At 41.4% G+C, this 14,042-nt stretch overlaps 1 protein-coding gene across 3 annotated transcripts; it reads right to left on the reverse strand.

Moving 5' to 3' along the window:
- Positions 1 to 5,038: 5,038 nt before the first annotated feature.
- LOC148038798 (uncharacterized) lies at positions 5,039 to 11,087 on the reverse strand. Of its 3 annotated transcripts, XR_015690320.1 has the most exons (6): positions 10,651 to 11,077; positions 10,070 to 10,193; positions 9,075 to 9,950; positions 8,491 to 8,656; positions 7,985 to 8,281; positions 5,046 to 7,778 (listed from the first exon to the last, which is right to left on the reverse strand). XR_015690320.1 is itself a non-coding variant. In XM_087674649.1 (5 exons), exons 1-5 carry the CDS (start codon positions 10,725 to 10,727, stop codon positions 7,753 to 7,755), a joined length of 1,269 nt encoding a protein of 422 aa, XP_087530775.1. In that variant the 5' UTR covers positions 10,728 to 11,087; the 3' UTR covers positions 5,039 to 7,752. The 3 variants fall into 3 exon arrangements, 2 of the variants coding, with proteins under 2 accessions (XP_087530775.1, XP_087530774.1); XM_087674649.1 differs by lacking the exon at positions 7,985 to 8,281 and having other exon boundaries at positions 5,039 to 7,778; positions 10,651 to 11,087; XM_087674648.1 differs by lacking the exon at positions 5,046 to 7,778 and having other exon boundaries at positions 7,787 to 8,281.
- Positions 11,088 to 14,042: the final 2,955 nt, after the last annotated feature.

The following is a 14,042-nucleotide window of genomic DNA, read 5'->3' on the forward strand; positions in this document are numbered from 1 at the left end:
AAGTTGTTTCTACAACTATGTATATTATGAACAGGACCCCTACAGCAGTCATACATGATGTAACTCCTGAAGAGAAGTTTACTAGAAAAAAGCTTGATTTGTCACATCTGAAAATGTTTGGATGCATTGCATATGTACATGTACCAAATGAATTGCGTACGAAATTGGATCCCAAAGCTGAAATGTGTGTGTTTATTAGGTATTCCCTTGAGCAAAAGGGATACAGATGCTACAACCCTGCTACACGTGAATTGAGGACAAGCAAGGATGTTGTATTTGATGAGCTTAGTAGATGGTATACTGCTAAGAAAGATGCTTCTATGCATGATGAGGATGATAATGTGATTGCAGAAAATGTAAGTCAGTAATCACAGACTTTGAGTGGACCTGGAGAGTCCTTGGGTAGTAGGTCTATTGATAGACCATGGAGTGGCAGGCTGCGTGGACAGATCAGTCCTTCAAGTTCAGAAAATGTAAGTTGAAAAGGCAAAGAGAAATTGGGTGAGCCTGTTGTTCCGCCTGACAGTTTTGATGGAAATTCCAGTCGATCAAACATGAGTCTTGATGAGGAGTTTGGGATTCTAGCGATGAGGACACCTGGTGTTAAGAAAGCTATGGAAGCTATGCATTCAAAGTTACGTAGGTCTGAACGTACAAGAAATCCTCTGGACAAGTTGACTTATGATGGTTATGTTGCACGACACTATGCATATATGGCCAAAGTTGTGCAGGATGTTGAGCCTACATGTTTTGATGAGGCCATTGGCAATATGAATTGGGAGAAAGCTATGTATGAAGAGATGGATACCCTCTATGAAAATGAAACTTGGGATATAGTGCCATTGCCTAAGGATAAAAAGGCTATTGGATGTAAGTGGGTGTTTAAGGTAAAGCATAACAGTGATGGAAGCATAAACAGGTACAAGGCTCGATTGCTAGCGAAAGGTTATGCACAAACACATGGCATTGACTATGAAGAGATGTTTGCTCCTGTTGCAAAGATGGCAACAGTGAAAGGTGTAATTGTAGTGGCAGCAGCCAAGGGCTGGTATTTGCACCAGATGGATGTAAAGAATGCAAACTTGCATGGTAATTTGCAAGAAGAAGTGCATATGGATCAGCCACCAGGTTTTGAGAATACAGGTCATCCCGAATATGTATGCAGACTTTGTAAGGCCTTGTATGGGTTGAACCAGGCACCACGTGCATGGCATGACAAGATTGTTGAATATCTTGTCACTATTGGTTTTGAGATGGCCTATGCAAATCACTCTTTCTATGTGCGTAAGAGTGATAAGGGTATTGTGGTCATCACCATTTATGTAGATGATCTCATTGTTGGGGGTGACAGTTTGACAGAGATTGAGAATGTCAAAAATCTTCTTAAGCAGAAATTTGACATGAAAGATTTGGGAGATTTGCGCTACTTCTTAGGGATTGAAGTCATTCGCACAGATAAGGTCATTTGGCTATCACAAAGGCAGTATGCATTGGACATGTTGTCAAAATATGGTATGGCTGATTGTAAGCCAATATCAGTGCCATTAGATCCCAATGGCAAGATGAGCATGGATGCAGTTTTTGCTTTGGAGGACCCTACTATGGGGAGTTTGATCTACATCACGATCACCATGCCAGATTTAAGCTATTCTGTTGGCTTACAAAGCCAATTCATGCAGGTTCTGCGTAAACCACATCTTGATGGAGTGCGTCGTACACTCGGGTATTTGAGCGCCACTATTGATTATGCATTGTTCTATGAGGTAGGTGTACCAGTGGATGTGTATGGGTACACAGATGCAGATTGGGCCGGTAGCATTTCTAACAAACGATCTACCACTGGTTTTATGTTTTCATTTGGGAGTGCTACTATGACATGGAGCAACAAGAAGCAACCCACAGTTGCCTTGTCGAGCACAAAGGCAGAGTACAGAGGTGCTGTTGTGGCAGCATGTGAGGTAGCTTGGCTGTACAAGCTACTTGATGACTTGGGTTTGCATGTGACACATAAGGTTGTCATATACTGTGACAATCTTAGTAGCATCTAGTTGGCCAGGAACCCAGTGTTCCATGCACGGACCAAACACATTGAGGTCCATTATTACTTCATCAGGGAGAGAGTCATTGCAGGTGACATTGATTTGGTATATGTTAGCGCAGAGGATCAGGTGGCTGACATCTTCACGAAGACGCTAGGAGCAGAGAAGCTTCGCAGGTTTCGGACCATGCTTGGAGTTTATGACATGGAGTTGAGCTTGAGGGGGAGTGTTGAGATGTCAAGCTCATCTTGAGCTGGCATCCATTATGGCCCGAGTGACGATGGAGCATTTCATCACTGGCACGTCTGGTAGCTGACACGAGTATCCACGCCAGTGATTCTACAGCTGGACTGCACTGACTAGTCCACACCTATCATCTCCATTATGTGTGTTCACATTATGGACCACATGTATATACTTACTACGAGTATGCTTTTGTAGTCTTCTTGAGTTTGCCTCTTTTGGTGAGAAAGATGGAGAATAGGTTTTGCCTCCTATCTTGAGTGTGTATTTGCAAGAGCACTAGCTCCCTTCCCCCCTGCATCCTTTCAGATTCCGCATATGCCCGCCATGCTCTAGATCCTGAGTTATTATCAACCTTGCTACCTACAATAATGACAAGAGAGGACTTAGGACCATAGGACTTACTGCACTATCCCCACAAGACTTAGACTTGCCCATGTTGGGTTGTAAGTCTCTACCATAGTGATCATTCCCTTTACCGTCATCTTTACCTTCTCTAATTATAAGTACATGAGAAGTAAGAGATGCATCAATATCCTTCATGTTCACTTCTTATGTAAGTAAAGCTCCCTCAATGTTAGAGCATTTAAACACATCTACAAGGGGATTGACACTCATAATAGTAAAGAATGTATCCCAAGACTTATATAGTGTAACAAGCAAGAATAAAGACTTTACATTATCCTAAAACTTAATACCCTACGAGATAAGCTAACTGATAATGGAGTGAAACTCATTCAAATGAGCGAACATAGAAGTGTTGTCCTTCCTGCAAAGACTGTGATATCAAAGAGATATATGTGGAAAATCAATCATGGCTAAAGCATGATTAACAAACCTAGATACAAGGGATACATGCTGCCAACCTTGACACATCTAGTAAAATGAAGTTGCCACATGTAATCGTCCTTGCAAAAACACCAAAGGATACAAGGGATACATGATTAACAAACCTAAATACAAGGAATACATGCTGCCAACCTTGACACATCTAGTAAAATGAAGTTGTCACATGTAATCGTCCTTGCAAAAACACCAAAGGATACATAATACCTATCATTATCCAACTATTCAACTAAGATAAGGCTTTTGGTCAAAGCCGAGACATGACGTAGGTCATACAATACAAATGGAGTACCAGTACCAAACTACAATCTCACATCACTTCTGCCAACAATGTCACATACATTATCATCACCCAATCCTAACTAAACCTACAACAGTATATTAGGTATAAAACCAATGACGATGTCAGATAACATGGAAGGAAGCCCTCGAATCAAGAAGCCAATACTCAAACTAAGCATATTGAATATCAAGCAACTAAGTAGCATGAAGTGAATATCAAGCAACTGAGTAGCATGAAGTGAAAATGCAGCAAGTACGTAAACATCTAAATTGTACTCCAAGACATTTATCTTTTCAATCTTGAGAGTGGACTTAACAATGATGCAATCATTAGAAGACTTGGCATTTTCTTACACTTTTCTTTTTCCTTTTTTGCACCTATCATTGCACATCTTATAACATTGTGGCCTTACGTGATCCTGTTATCCACAATAATGACAAGTAATAGAGGACTTAGGACCACGAGACTTATTGCACTACCCACAAGACTTACACTTATCCATGTTGGGTTGTGAGTCTCGATCACAGTGATCATTCCCTTTACCATCATGTATACCTCCTCTAACTATAAGTACATGAGAAGTACGAGATACATCCATATTCTTCATGTTCACTTCTTATATAAGTAGAGCTCTCTCTACATTGAAGCATTTAAGCCCATCTTCAAGAGAATTGATACTCATAGTAGTATAGAATGTATCCCGAGATTAAGTAGTGTAACAAGCAAGAATAGAGACTTTATGTTATCCTTAAACTTAACGTTCTACGAGATAAGCTGACTAACAATAATGAAGTGAAACTCATTCAAATGAGTAGACATAGGAGTGATGTCCTTCATGCAAAGGTTCACAACCTTCTTTAATCAATACAATTGAGATGCAAAACTTTGCTTGTCATAAAGATCACATATCTTTTGCCACCATAAATTATAAGCACTACCTTCTATCTCAATAACATTAAAATCAACATGCTTAGACAATGATAAGATAACGGTGAACTTACATAGCTTATCCAAATCAGCCCATGCCTCTACAACAAACTCCTCGAGCTTTATACATTTATATGTCAACAGTTGGATTTGCTTCTTTTGCACCAATTCCTACCAAATTTGCATCTTCCAGTAATTGAAGTTGGTACCATTCAACTTAGCTATGTTAAAAAGAGTACTATCCCCTGTGTAGTTGATGCCATAAAGACCTCAAAGCAAAGAGTAAATGGGCTTCTATAATAGCAATAAAATACCCCAAAAACTAGCTACAAGAGGCAAGGTATAAGGCAAGATATAGTTGTCCGCAAAACAAATGCCATAGAGTGCATGTAACAAGTGTCTACTCTCAAAGGATTGCTTAAAACTAAATTTCAATATGGCTAGCCACAAAACTACATTAAATGAGTATATAACTATGAGCAAAAGACTAAAGTAAAAAAACTTCCATTGCCAAGAATGTATGGGTAGCGATCAAGATATGTAATGCAACTAGTAGTGCAAGATAGGCCTAAACCACCAAGTACCAAATACTACCAAAGACCCAAAGATGTCAAAGACATAGATGCAATCCCAAACAAAAGAGTGGCATATACATAAGCCAATTGTGCATATGAGATCTCCAAAAGCAATAGAGATCCACCAATCTACAAGTAACTCACTACATATAAACAGCACATATGAGATCTCCAAAAGCAACAGAGATCAACCAATCTACAAGTAACTCACTCTTATAAGCAGTGAGGCTCAAGTGCATAACCAAGCATGCATCCAAAGCCGTACAAATCCGTCTCACAAGAGGAAGTATCATGTGTACAAACCAAAGCTAAATCAACCCACAATCATCAATATATCTGCATAAACAATATAAACCATAACCAATTGAGCAAATACACATAGGCAAGTAAGAGGTCTCCCACTAACTCAAGAGTCCTAGCTTTACAAATAAAAGATCAAAGTACTCCCACGGAAGCAAATTTCCTGATGTCTGATTGGTATGACTGACCTACAGCAGACTCTGGAACAACTACTCTAGAGATGTTCGATGGGGCTCTTGTGCAAATTCAAGATTCACGTTTGCATCTTCGTATGGAGGAGAGTTAAGAGCGTGCATGACGGAATATTGCACAGCTCATGGCAATGGGAATGCAGGCAAGTTAGTCGTGTGCAGAGTTTGCAGGGAAGCGAAAAAGGTTTATGAAGTGCGAGAATGGCAAGTGTCTAATGCTGACGGCGATTTGCAAGCCCCGTGTCTCCACCAATTTGGTGTGCCAAATTAAGCATGAATCAGACTAGCAGTAGAAAAGTTGAACCCAATTTCCATTGCTTTCATCTCCTTTATACATCATGATGATGTATTTACCAAGAAAGCCAATCATTCACCAGCTGTTAGGTCGTTGTAACTACTTGTGTGAAGGGAACACGACCATATGAGCCGGGTTAGTTACTTATTGTTGACAAACCCATGTTTGTATATAACCTTCCTGGCAAAGACATTTGTCATTGGATAGATCTGTGGGGTGCAAGCAAGCTTGACTGGAAGTGTTGGCAAACCCATGTTTGTATATAACCTTGCTGGCAAAGACATTTGTCAGTGGATAGATCTGTGGGGTGCAAGCAAGCTTGACTGGAAGTGTTGGGAGTCAACTAGGTAGGAATTCCACCTTGCTTCCAAGGAATTGGATTCATTGAAGGTCTTCCTGAAAGGCGAGTGTCAGCCCGCTTCTTTTACAGTGGTTAGAGGACCTCATTCGTCTCATTCAAGCAGAGGCTGAACTTTGTTATCAAATATGCTAGCACGAGCACACCTTTACTCCAGGAACGTTCAGCACAGTTTCTTTGAAAGAAGCAAGCACAGAATCTGGCACTGCAGAGTCCACTAGGTCCTGCAAGCTCCTCAGACACAGAACTCTTGCATGAACCTCAAGAATTTACTTCGAATTTGAGCAACTGTCACTCACTCAGTTTTGTTATAAGAAGATAAAGCTTTCTAAGATTAAATAAAGGTAATTCTTTCACCTTCTGAATCTGAAAATGTTGTACACAGGTATGAGAAGCTGCTACCTTAAATTAAATGTTCTTTTATGAAGAGTGTTGTCTTAAAGGTTACCTACCAAGAAGATTGGGAGGTTCAATCATCTCAATCCTTTCTGCATCTTTTGTAGTACAAAGGAAAATGTTTCTCATCTTTTTCTCGATTGTACTTTCATCAAAAAGATTTGAAGGAGGCTAGAGAAGGTGATGTTTAAGACCGGATTTCACCTGTAAGATGTAAGCAAGCATTGTTTGGAGACAGAGGCAGCATTGCTAAATCTTGGAAACTCTGGGCTATTATCAAAGGTTTAGTTAGTAGGAAAGAGTTTTAGTTAGGAACCTCAAGGTGCATCGAGGAGCAAGATTTGGCAAAGCAACATAAATAGGCGTGAATATGGATAGCAAGCACCAGAACAATTGGAAGCAGTGGAAATATTGCTTAGGTAGATCATGCTTTTGAGGTGTATTTTAAGGATATGAAGGTCCTGATGAGAGCTCTAAAGGGAAAAATGACCGAGGTCTTAAAGGTGCTTTGGATGATTTGAACAAGCTTTGATATATCCTTTTTGGATTCTTACATGTTATCTTAGAAACAAAAAGAGAAGCAAATCATCATCTTTCAAACTTGAAGGGATCCTTGAAAGGCCAAGTGACCTCTTCACAAATACAGCCATCGGGAGAACCAATACGTGAGAAGCAGAAAGATGGGAAGTTAACAACCCTTCATGCCATCAACTTCAGCAAAGGACCAAACTTCCCATAATGATGTGTTCAAGTTGGCCAATAAATTCTCTCTACGTCTTAAAAGATTCTAGAAGAAAACACTTGTAAGCTAGGAAAACCCAATGTACCTATCCACATCAAAGGAAGGAAGATTGTGAAAGGATCTCGTAAGGGTATTCCATAGCCCCATGAAATTCTCTGTAGTTGTGGAGGATTCCTTGGAAGTAGAAGTAACTGGGAGGGCATGCATCTTCTTCTTCCTTCTTAGTCGTTTAGCCCCACAATGATGTTAGCCTCTAGCTACCTGCACGATTTCTTCCATGCCTGGTCCTCTAAAAACTCCCTCATGGTATGGGAGGGAAGATCCAAAAGTTAGATGGCTACGCTTGAAAGAGTAAGGTGGCTACTCTTAAAGCAAATTGAGTGCCCATAATGAAAGGGAAGACCTCCCACAAACACCTTCAACAGTCCCGATACAGATCCCTCAAGCCAACCCATGCCTTAATCCTCAACATGTGCATTAGGTGGTAGTTTGGTCTAGCATATTTTTAATAGGAACTTAGAGAGGATACAGCCAAATGTAAGTGCCAATAAGTAGTATTACCATGCTACCTTCCTGGAACAACCTGTTTCAGAGCCAATGTTAGTTAAATTATAGAAGATGGCCAGCATTCCACCATTTTATGCTGCATGAAGATTTGTTGCCTCAATGCATGCAAAAAGCCAATAATGCCTTCAAACAAAAAATACCACCTACAAGACACCACTGCGCAATCACCTCATACAGACATTTATTCAAAGAGGTAATGTGTTTAAAAGAACGTTACTTTACCAATGGCAAGCGTATAAGACTCCCAAATGCACTTAACATTTCAGGAGAGCATTTTACTGCAGTGAGAGCCACCCAAAACACCACAGTATCTTGAATATGCAGCAGAATGATACAACTGCTATTATTCAAAAATATAATATTGTATAGCCAAAATCCAGCTGGAGAGAAGCTGGAAGCCAAAATGGAGGGATAAAAATGTTGCATTAGCAGCCCAGTCAAATAGAACAGGGATTCTGGAATGGAAACTTCAGCCTTTGGTTTAGATAGCTGATGAAGTCACATGGAAGGAAAGCAGACCTACAGTCGTTATGTCAAACATCAGACATCATACTAAAACATTCATTTTGATTTCAATTGATCTTTCAGATAAGGTGATCAACCAGGAATGACAACAATCACACACTGTACTTTGGAAGGCAAATCAGATCAAGAAGCATAAACTTGGAACACATTAGCTGCATCTAATAGAATGAAAAATTCATCCAAGATAGGAGTATCCAACTGACCTACAAACCCAATGGTAACAAGTATAGCAGAGGCTATTTGTACAGGTCGACTAGAAGGAAGGGCATGGTGGGAGCGTTGTAAAGTTAAAAATGCTCCAGCCCATACTTCTTTCCGCTCTCCACCACCAGAGCAATGATTACCACCTAGCCAAATACTCCCATTAACCTGTCAGAGTCCAAATATGCATCTTCATTCAAACCCTTGTTCAGAGGTCACACAAGATAAATGAACTGAATAACTGAATATTATACAGGTTCAAAAAAAAAAAAAAAAAAACTGACATTCATATTGGCATCCTAAAATCCAACTTCCAAGGAAATTGTCTACTCTTGTAGACATATGACATGAATAACGGTTTGTAAAGCATGAGATCCTTAAAAGAATTACTTGCCTTTGCCAAAAGCAGAGGCATGCTCAGAGCAATGTAAATACTAAGACATGGCCTTCCAATAAAAGCATGAGATCCTCAGAAGAATTAGTTGCCTTTGCCAAAAGCAGAGGCATGCTCAGTGCAATCCAAGTATTAAAACATGACCTTCCAAACTTCAACCAACCACAACAATGTATACATTGCCAAACTAACCTTTTCAAGATCGACAACTCCTTCCACCAGTCTGGACACCTCACATTGGTCTCTAACATCTGCATCCCCATCTTTCCACCTCTTAAAGCCACTTTTAGAAACTCTCAGTTGAATTGTATGTTGCTTCTTTCTCAAGAAACTCCAAAAGCCTGACCTGCTAGAGTCCTTCTCAACTTCTCCATCCAACTGCCTCTTGATGTTTCTGATGACTGAACCAGTTCTCCAGGAGTTCAAACCACCGCCCACACTGGTACTCCTGTGGTGACCATTTACCCTCTTTGCAGATACTCTCAGACCATCACTGTCGTCTGTGTATGAATGCTCAGGAGCAGGATCAGAAGCTGCTCTATCAGTTTGCTCAGCACTTATTTCAATAAAAGTATCAGCTGTCTTGCCTTGTTTTTGAAAGCGCTCCACAGACTGATCTTCCACGTTCCCAAGACATGTTGACTGACAGGACACATCTGTCTCGATTGAGTAATTGAAATCTTTCTTGGAGTTGGGCATTGACACTGCAGAAATTTCAGTTAAGCTAATCTTACTTTCAACAGACTCAGGTGAAATGCAAGAAGCCTTTCTGTCTGCTATTGCAGATGCAGAGGAACTTCTTGCTACAGATCCCACGTCATTCTTTAGATGCACCCTAGAACTGCATAAAAACATTGCAAGGTCATCCTTGTCTTCTTGTGCAAGATTCACTGTAAGAAGAGCCTTCACATCCCTGCAATCTTCTGAGGTCAAAAGCACTGTTTCAATGGACGTGATCTGGCTCCGTATGGCCTCTACAAACTGCTTGTGCCTTGATGGGGTATCATCACTACCATACTGTTCGCCATCTGTCATCAGATGCGCCACGGCCCTCTCAAACTCCTCCAGCTTTCAAAGAATGTAGTTAAGTAAGAAACTTCACCAGTGCTTGCAGTTCACAGAAATGTCTAGTGTAATCAACCAGCAAAATGCAACTCCGTCAACTAGTTACAAGGGCACTCACTCACCTGCCATTTCGATGTGCCAAGAGCTGTGTTCAGCTCTCTTCTGTAGAAATCAATAGAATTCCCGTCATTTGCTGTTGCTAAAGAGCTTTTTGCATGTACCCAAGTCCTGTAGACTGACTCCAGCCTGTTATGCAAGCCCCCAGAAATACAAAAATGTATGAGAATTGCTGTGTGGAGATTCTTCTGGTGTTCCATTCATCTCATAAATAAAATCTTGGCAAGTTTAATCTGGCATACGTACGTTTGCAGCAAAATAAAACAAGAAGAATGAGCTTCAACAAGCCTGGCTTTCTAATGTTTGAGAATGTTCTTAACACAAACCCAGCACAATCATAGTTACAGCACTGCATAGCAAAGGTGTGATCTATGCATTCAATGTGGGAAGAAAAATAATGCAATGTGCTTTGCCGCATACAAAGACAACAGACTCTTCCACCCTCGGAGTCTCCCATGATAAGCTTGTTGAAACAGGAAGAAATGCTGTTTCCTTCCGCAATTCACCAGCTTGCATATAGTCCAAGATGAGTTATGAGGCCTGAAACAACCCAAGAGTATACAGGAAGGATCAACAGAGGGCTCACCTGTCGGCCGAATCCTGCACCTCCTCTGCCGCTGAGAAGAAGGGATCCACTTCCCATCTGTGGAAGTTCCTTGTCATGACCTCACAGACCCACGGATGATGAGGGCACACAAAAGCAGAAATCAGCTAACAGGAGAGTGCGCGCACGAGAGAGAGAGAGAGAAAGAGAGCCACGGCGGTGTGTTTGCGGTGGGGGATTGGGGGCCGGGGGCGTTCCTGATTTAGCTAAGCTGGACGGGAGCTTTAGCTATGGCGCCCAACGAGGGGAATTCTCAGAAGACAGAAAGAAAGGAAGAAGGAACGAACGAGAGCGGAGAGAAGGGGGGGTTTCCCAGAAGAATGAAACAATGAACCAGAGAGACGACAGAGACACTGGACTTACCCCCTCCCCTTTGACTCCACCCATCACCTGACACTAATTTTTGACCAGTGACCTCCTTCCAAAGCGCTTTACATCAACCGAAGTATTCACCTGGTTGGCCAGAGGGCATGAATGAGTAACCACTACGCAGTTCAAATCTAGATTTCTGGTTGGATTGGAATCCACAAGGGTTCAAAACCCAGAATTGTGGGATATGCTTTAAAGCCTCCGAGGATTGTCTCTTAAAAAGTTTTCTTCTTCTTCTCCTTCTTCTTACACCCTTTACAAAACCTTCAAGGCATAGCCTCAAGTTTTCTACAAAACGACTTATACATCCAGAACTTGGGCTCGATGTCCTTAAGGATGAAGAGGCAATCATCTTTGAGGTCTTCAATGCAGTCTAATGGAGCAAGATTCGTTTCGCCACAAAAGGCTATAAAGAGTTCCTTCTTTTCTAGATAAACTTGAGGATTAAAGTAGAGAGCATTGAGATAAGCTTCCATGAGGCAATATCCAGCATGCCCATGTCTCCAAAGAAGACAGTAGAGAACCCAAAATCTATTCCAGGGTTGCACCTTTTAGCCATTTCTTGACATGTAACCAAACCAATCTAACTACATGGCAATCCCAAAAAACATGTTTTTCATCTTCCTCATGCCTTTTGCAAAATAAGCAAAGAGAGGAGATTGTTAGTCTCTTAGAAAGCCTAGCTCTGAGGGGGAGTTTCTAAGAAATGATCCTCCACCTACAAAAATTGAGCGTGTAAAAAGGGGTGCTTTTCCATACACTTTTCAATTTGTGCTTCCACGTGAAGGGAGTTGCTTGGGGGTAGACTCTTCTCCACTTTGTTGGTAGTGAGGTATCTTAATGTAGGTGGCATTGGAGCAATGGTTTACCTACTCGACTTATCAGTGACTTGAAGAAAGGATGTGGCTTATTTTTGGGGATGTGAGCCAAGTCATGTCGGATGTAGCAAAGGATGTATTCCTACAACCATCGAGCTTCACTCAAATTTAGCATGTAGAGGACCTTTAATGTATCCAAGGGGAGACATGTTGCCTTCTCATTCTCCCACAATTGCTCCCAAGTCTTTATTCCTTTCTTCTACATGCTTCTTGATAGATTTCTATTGCCAAGGATAGGTGTCATAGAAGGGTCAAAGGCAAAGGGATTGACGTAGATATTAGAGCATAGGGATGCATCTCCATTCCTACTGCCCCCAAAGGACCAACTAGCTTGCGAGATCATTCGTTCCCCTTACCAATGGTTTGAGCCACCTTTGACTGGGGAATTTTGACGGGAAAAAGATAGTTGCAAACTACTTCTTGCCACGGAATATCTTGCCAAGGTCTACCTTTGAGGGATGAAGTGGCAATCCATGCCCTCAATATGATGGACTAGGTTTGAGATCTGTCCATTCCTTTGATGAGTTGAAATCCCAGTTTGTTGGTCTTGCTGTCAAGGGGGTTCAAGGCCTTCTCCTCCCTCATTCTTGTCCATAATAAGAGTAGTCCAACTAACTTATACCAATAGCTTGTCATCCCCTTTAGTCCATAGCAGTTGTTTGAAGGATTTCTCAGCTAAACCCCATGAAGTCTTACTGAATGAGAGAACAATGATGCAGTGTAAACTATGGTTGAAGTAAGAATGTTTTTTAGGACAGTGATTTACTAGCAAGGGGAAGTGGAGTCCCAGCCCACTTGGAGACCTTTGTTTTGAGTCTTGTCAAGGAACTAGAGAAATATCTTCTTCAATGTGAGTGAGGCCAACTTGTACCTTATGATTTCTTCTGGTCCTAATTCCATGAAGTCATACATGTGCATCCAATCTTGCGGTCCCTCCCATGTGAACGGCAACAACTCAATCTTGGATTGATTGATAGTCGAGGAGGACAAGGTGGCAAATTTAGAGAATGTACCCATTAGGCCATCCATTGATTTCTTCTTTGTGGCTACAATAGATTTGCTATCATTAGTAAAGAGCTGAGAGGTAGAGGCGGATCCATTTGGTAGGGGAAGCCCTTTGATGGTCCCCTCATGTATCTTCTTACTAATCTTGCGAAAAAGGATCAGTTATTAGAGCAAACAACAAGGGAGGTAGGGGGAAACCTTGATTAATTGACCTTTTCAAGGGAAATGAATTAAATAGACTACCATTGATGCTAATGGAAGCAATGGCATTAGAAAAAAGGGAGTTAACCATACTTACAAATACCGGCCCAAATTAAAAGGCCGTGAGGATCTTCTTGATGAAGGTTCAGTTGACCCTATTGTAGGCTTTATCGAGGTCAATGTTGATCAACACAAATTTTGGTTGGTGGGAAAGCGCCAAATCCATAGAGAATAGAAGATTTAGCATTGCATCTTGTATCTTCATTCTTGAAACAAAGCCATATTGCTTGATGTGGACAATTCTACCAAGGACGTATTTGATTCTTAAGGCCAAAGTCTTGGAAACACATTGTATGTGAAGTTTAGCATAGTAAGCTAGCGCCAATTGGCTACTCTGGTGCACATGGGAGACTTAGGGACCAACTTGATGAGCCCTTTATTAGCATCCTATAGCATGCATCCTAAGGTCATGATCTAGTTCATCATGTCCACTATGACTTGCCCACATTGCTCCCATATCTTTTTGAAGAGCTCGGTTGGGAGGCCATCAAGACTAGGAGTTTTCCCTACTTTCATTTTCATGACTACAAAATGGACCTCTTCTACAGTAAAGGGCCTATCCAAGGGTAGGACTTCAGACAAGGGAATAGGATTTAGCAAGTCATCCAGGAATTCAATAAGGCAAGTGTCATAGAGTGCATACAAGAAGTGAGTTTTTTTAGCGATTTTTTCTTAGCAACCTCTATTTCTTGTTCCACATAGTCCACTCATTCCTCCTCTTCTCCTAGGCATATATCAAGCACCACTACTGTTTCTCCACTACCACCACCACTACCACCACCATCGCCACCACCGCCACCACCACCACCATCGCCACCACCGCCACCACCACCACCATCGCCACCACCGCCACCACCACCA

Source organism: Lygodium microphyllum, chromosome 3 (genome assembly GCF_053477565.2).
Source record: "Lygodium microphyllum isolate KBCC chromosome 3, Lygodium_microphyllum_v1.1.10, whole genome shotgun sequence".
NCBI lineage: Eukaryota > Viridiplantae > Streptophyta > Polypodiopsida > Schizaeales > Lygodiaceae > Lygodium > Lygodium microphyllum.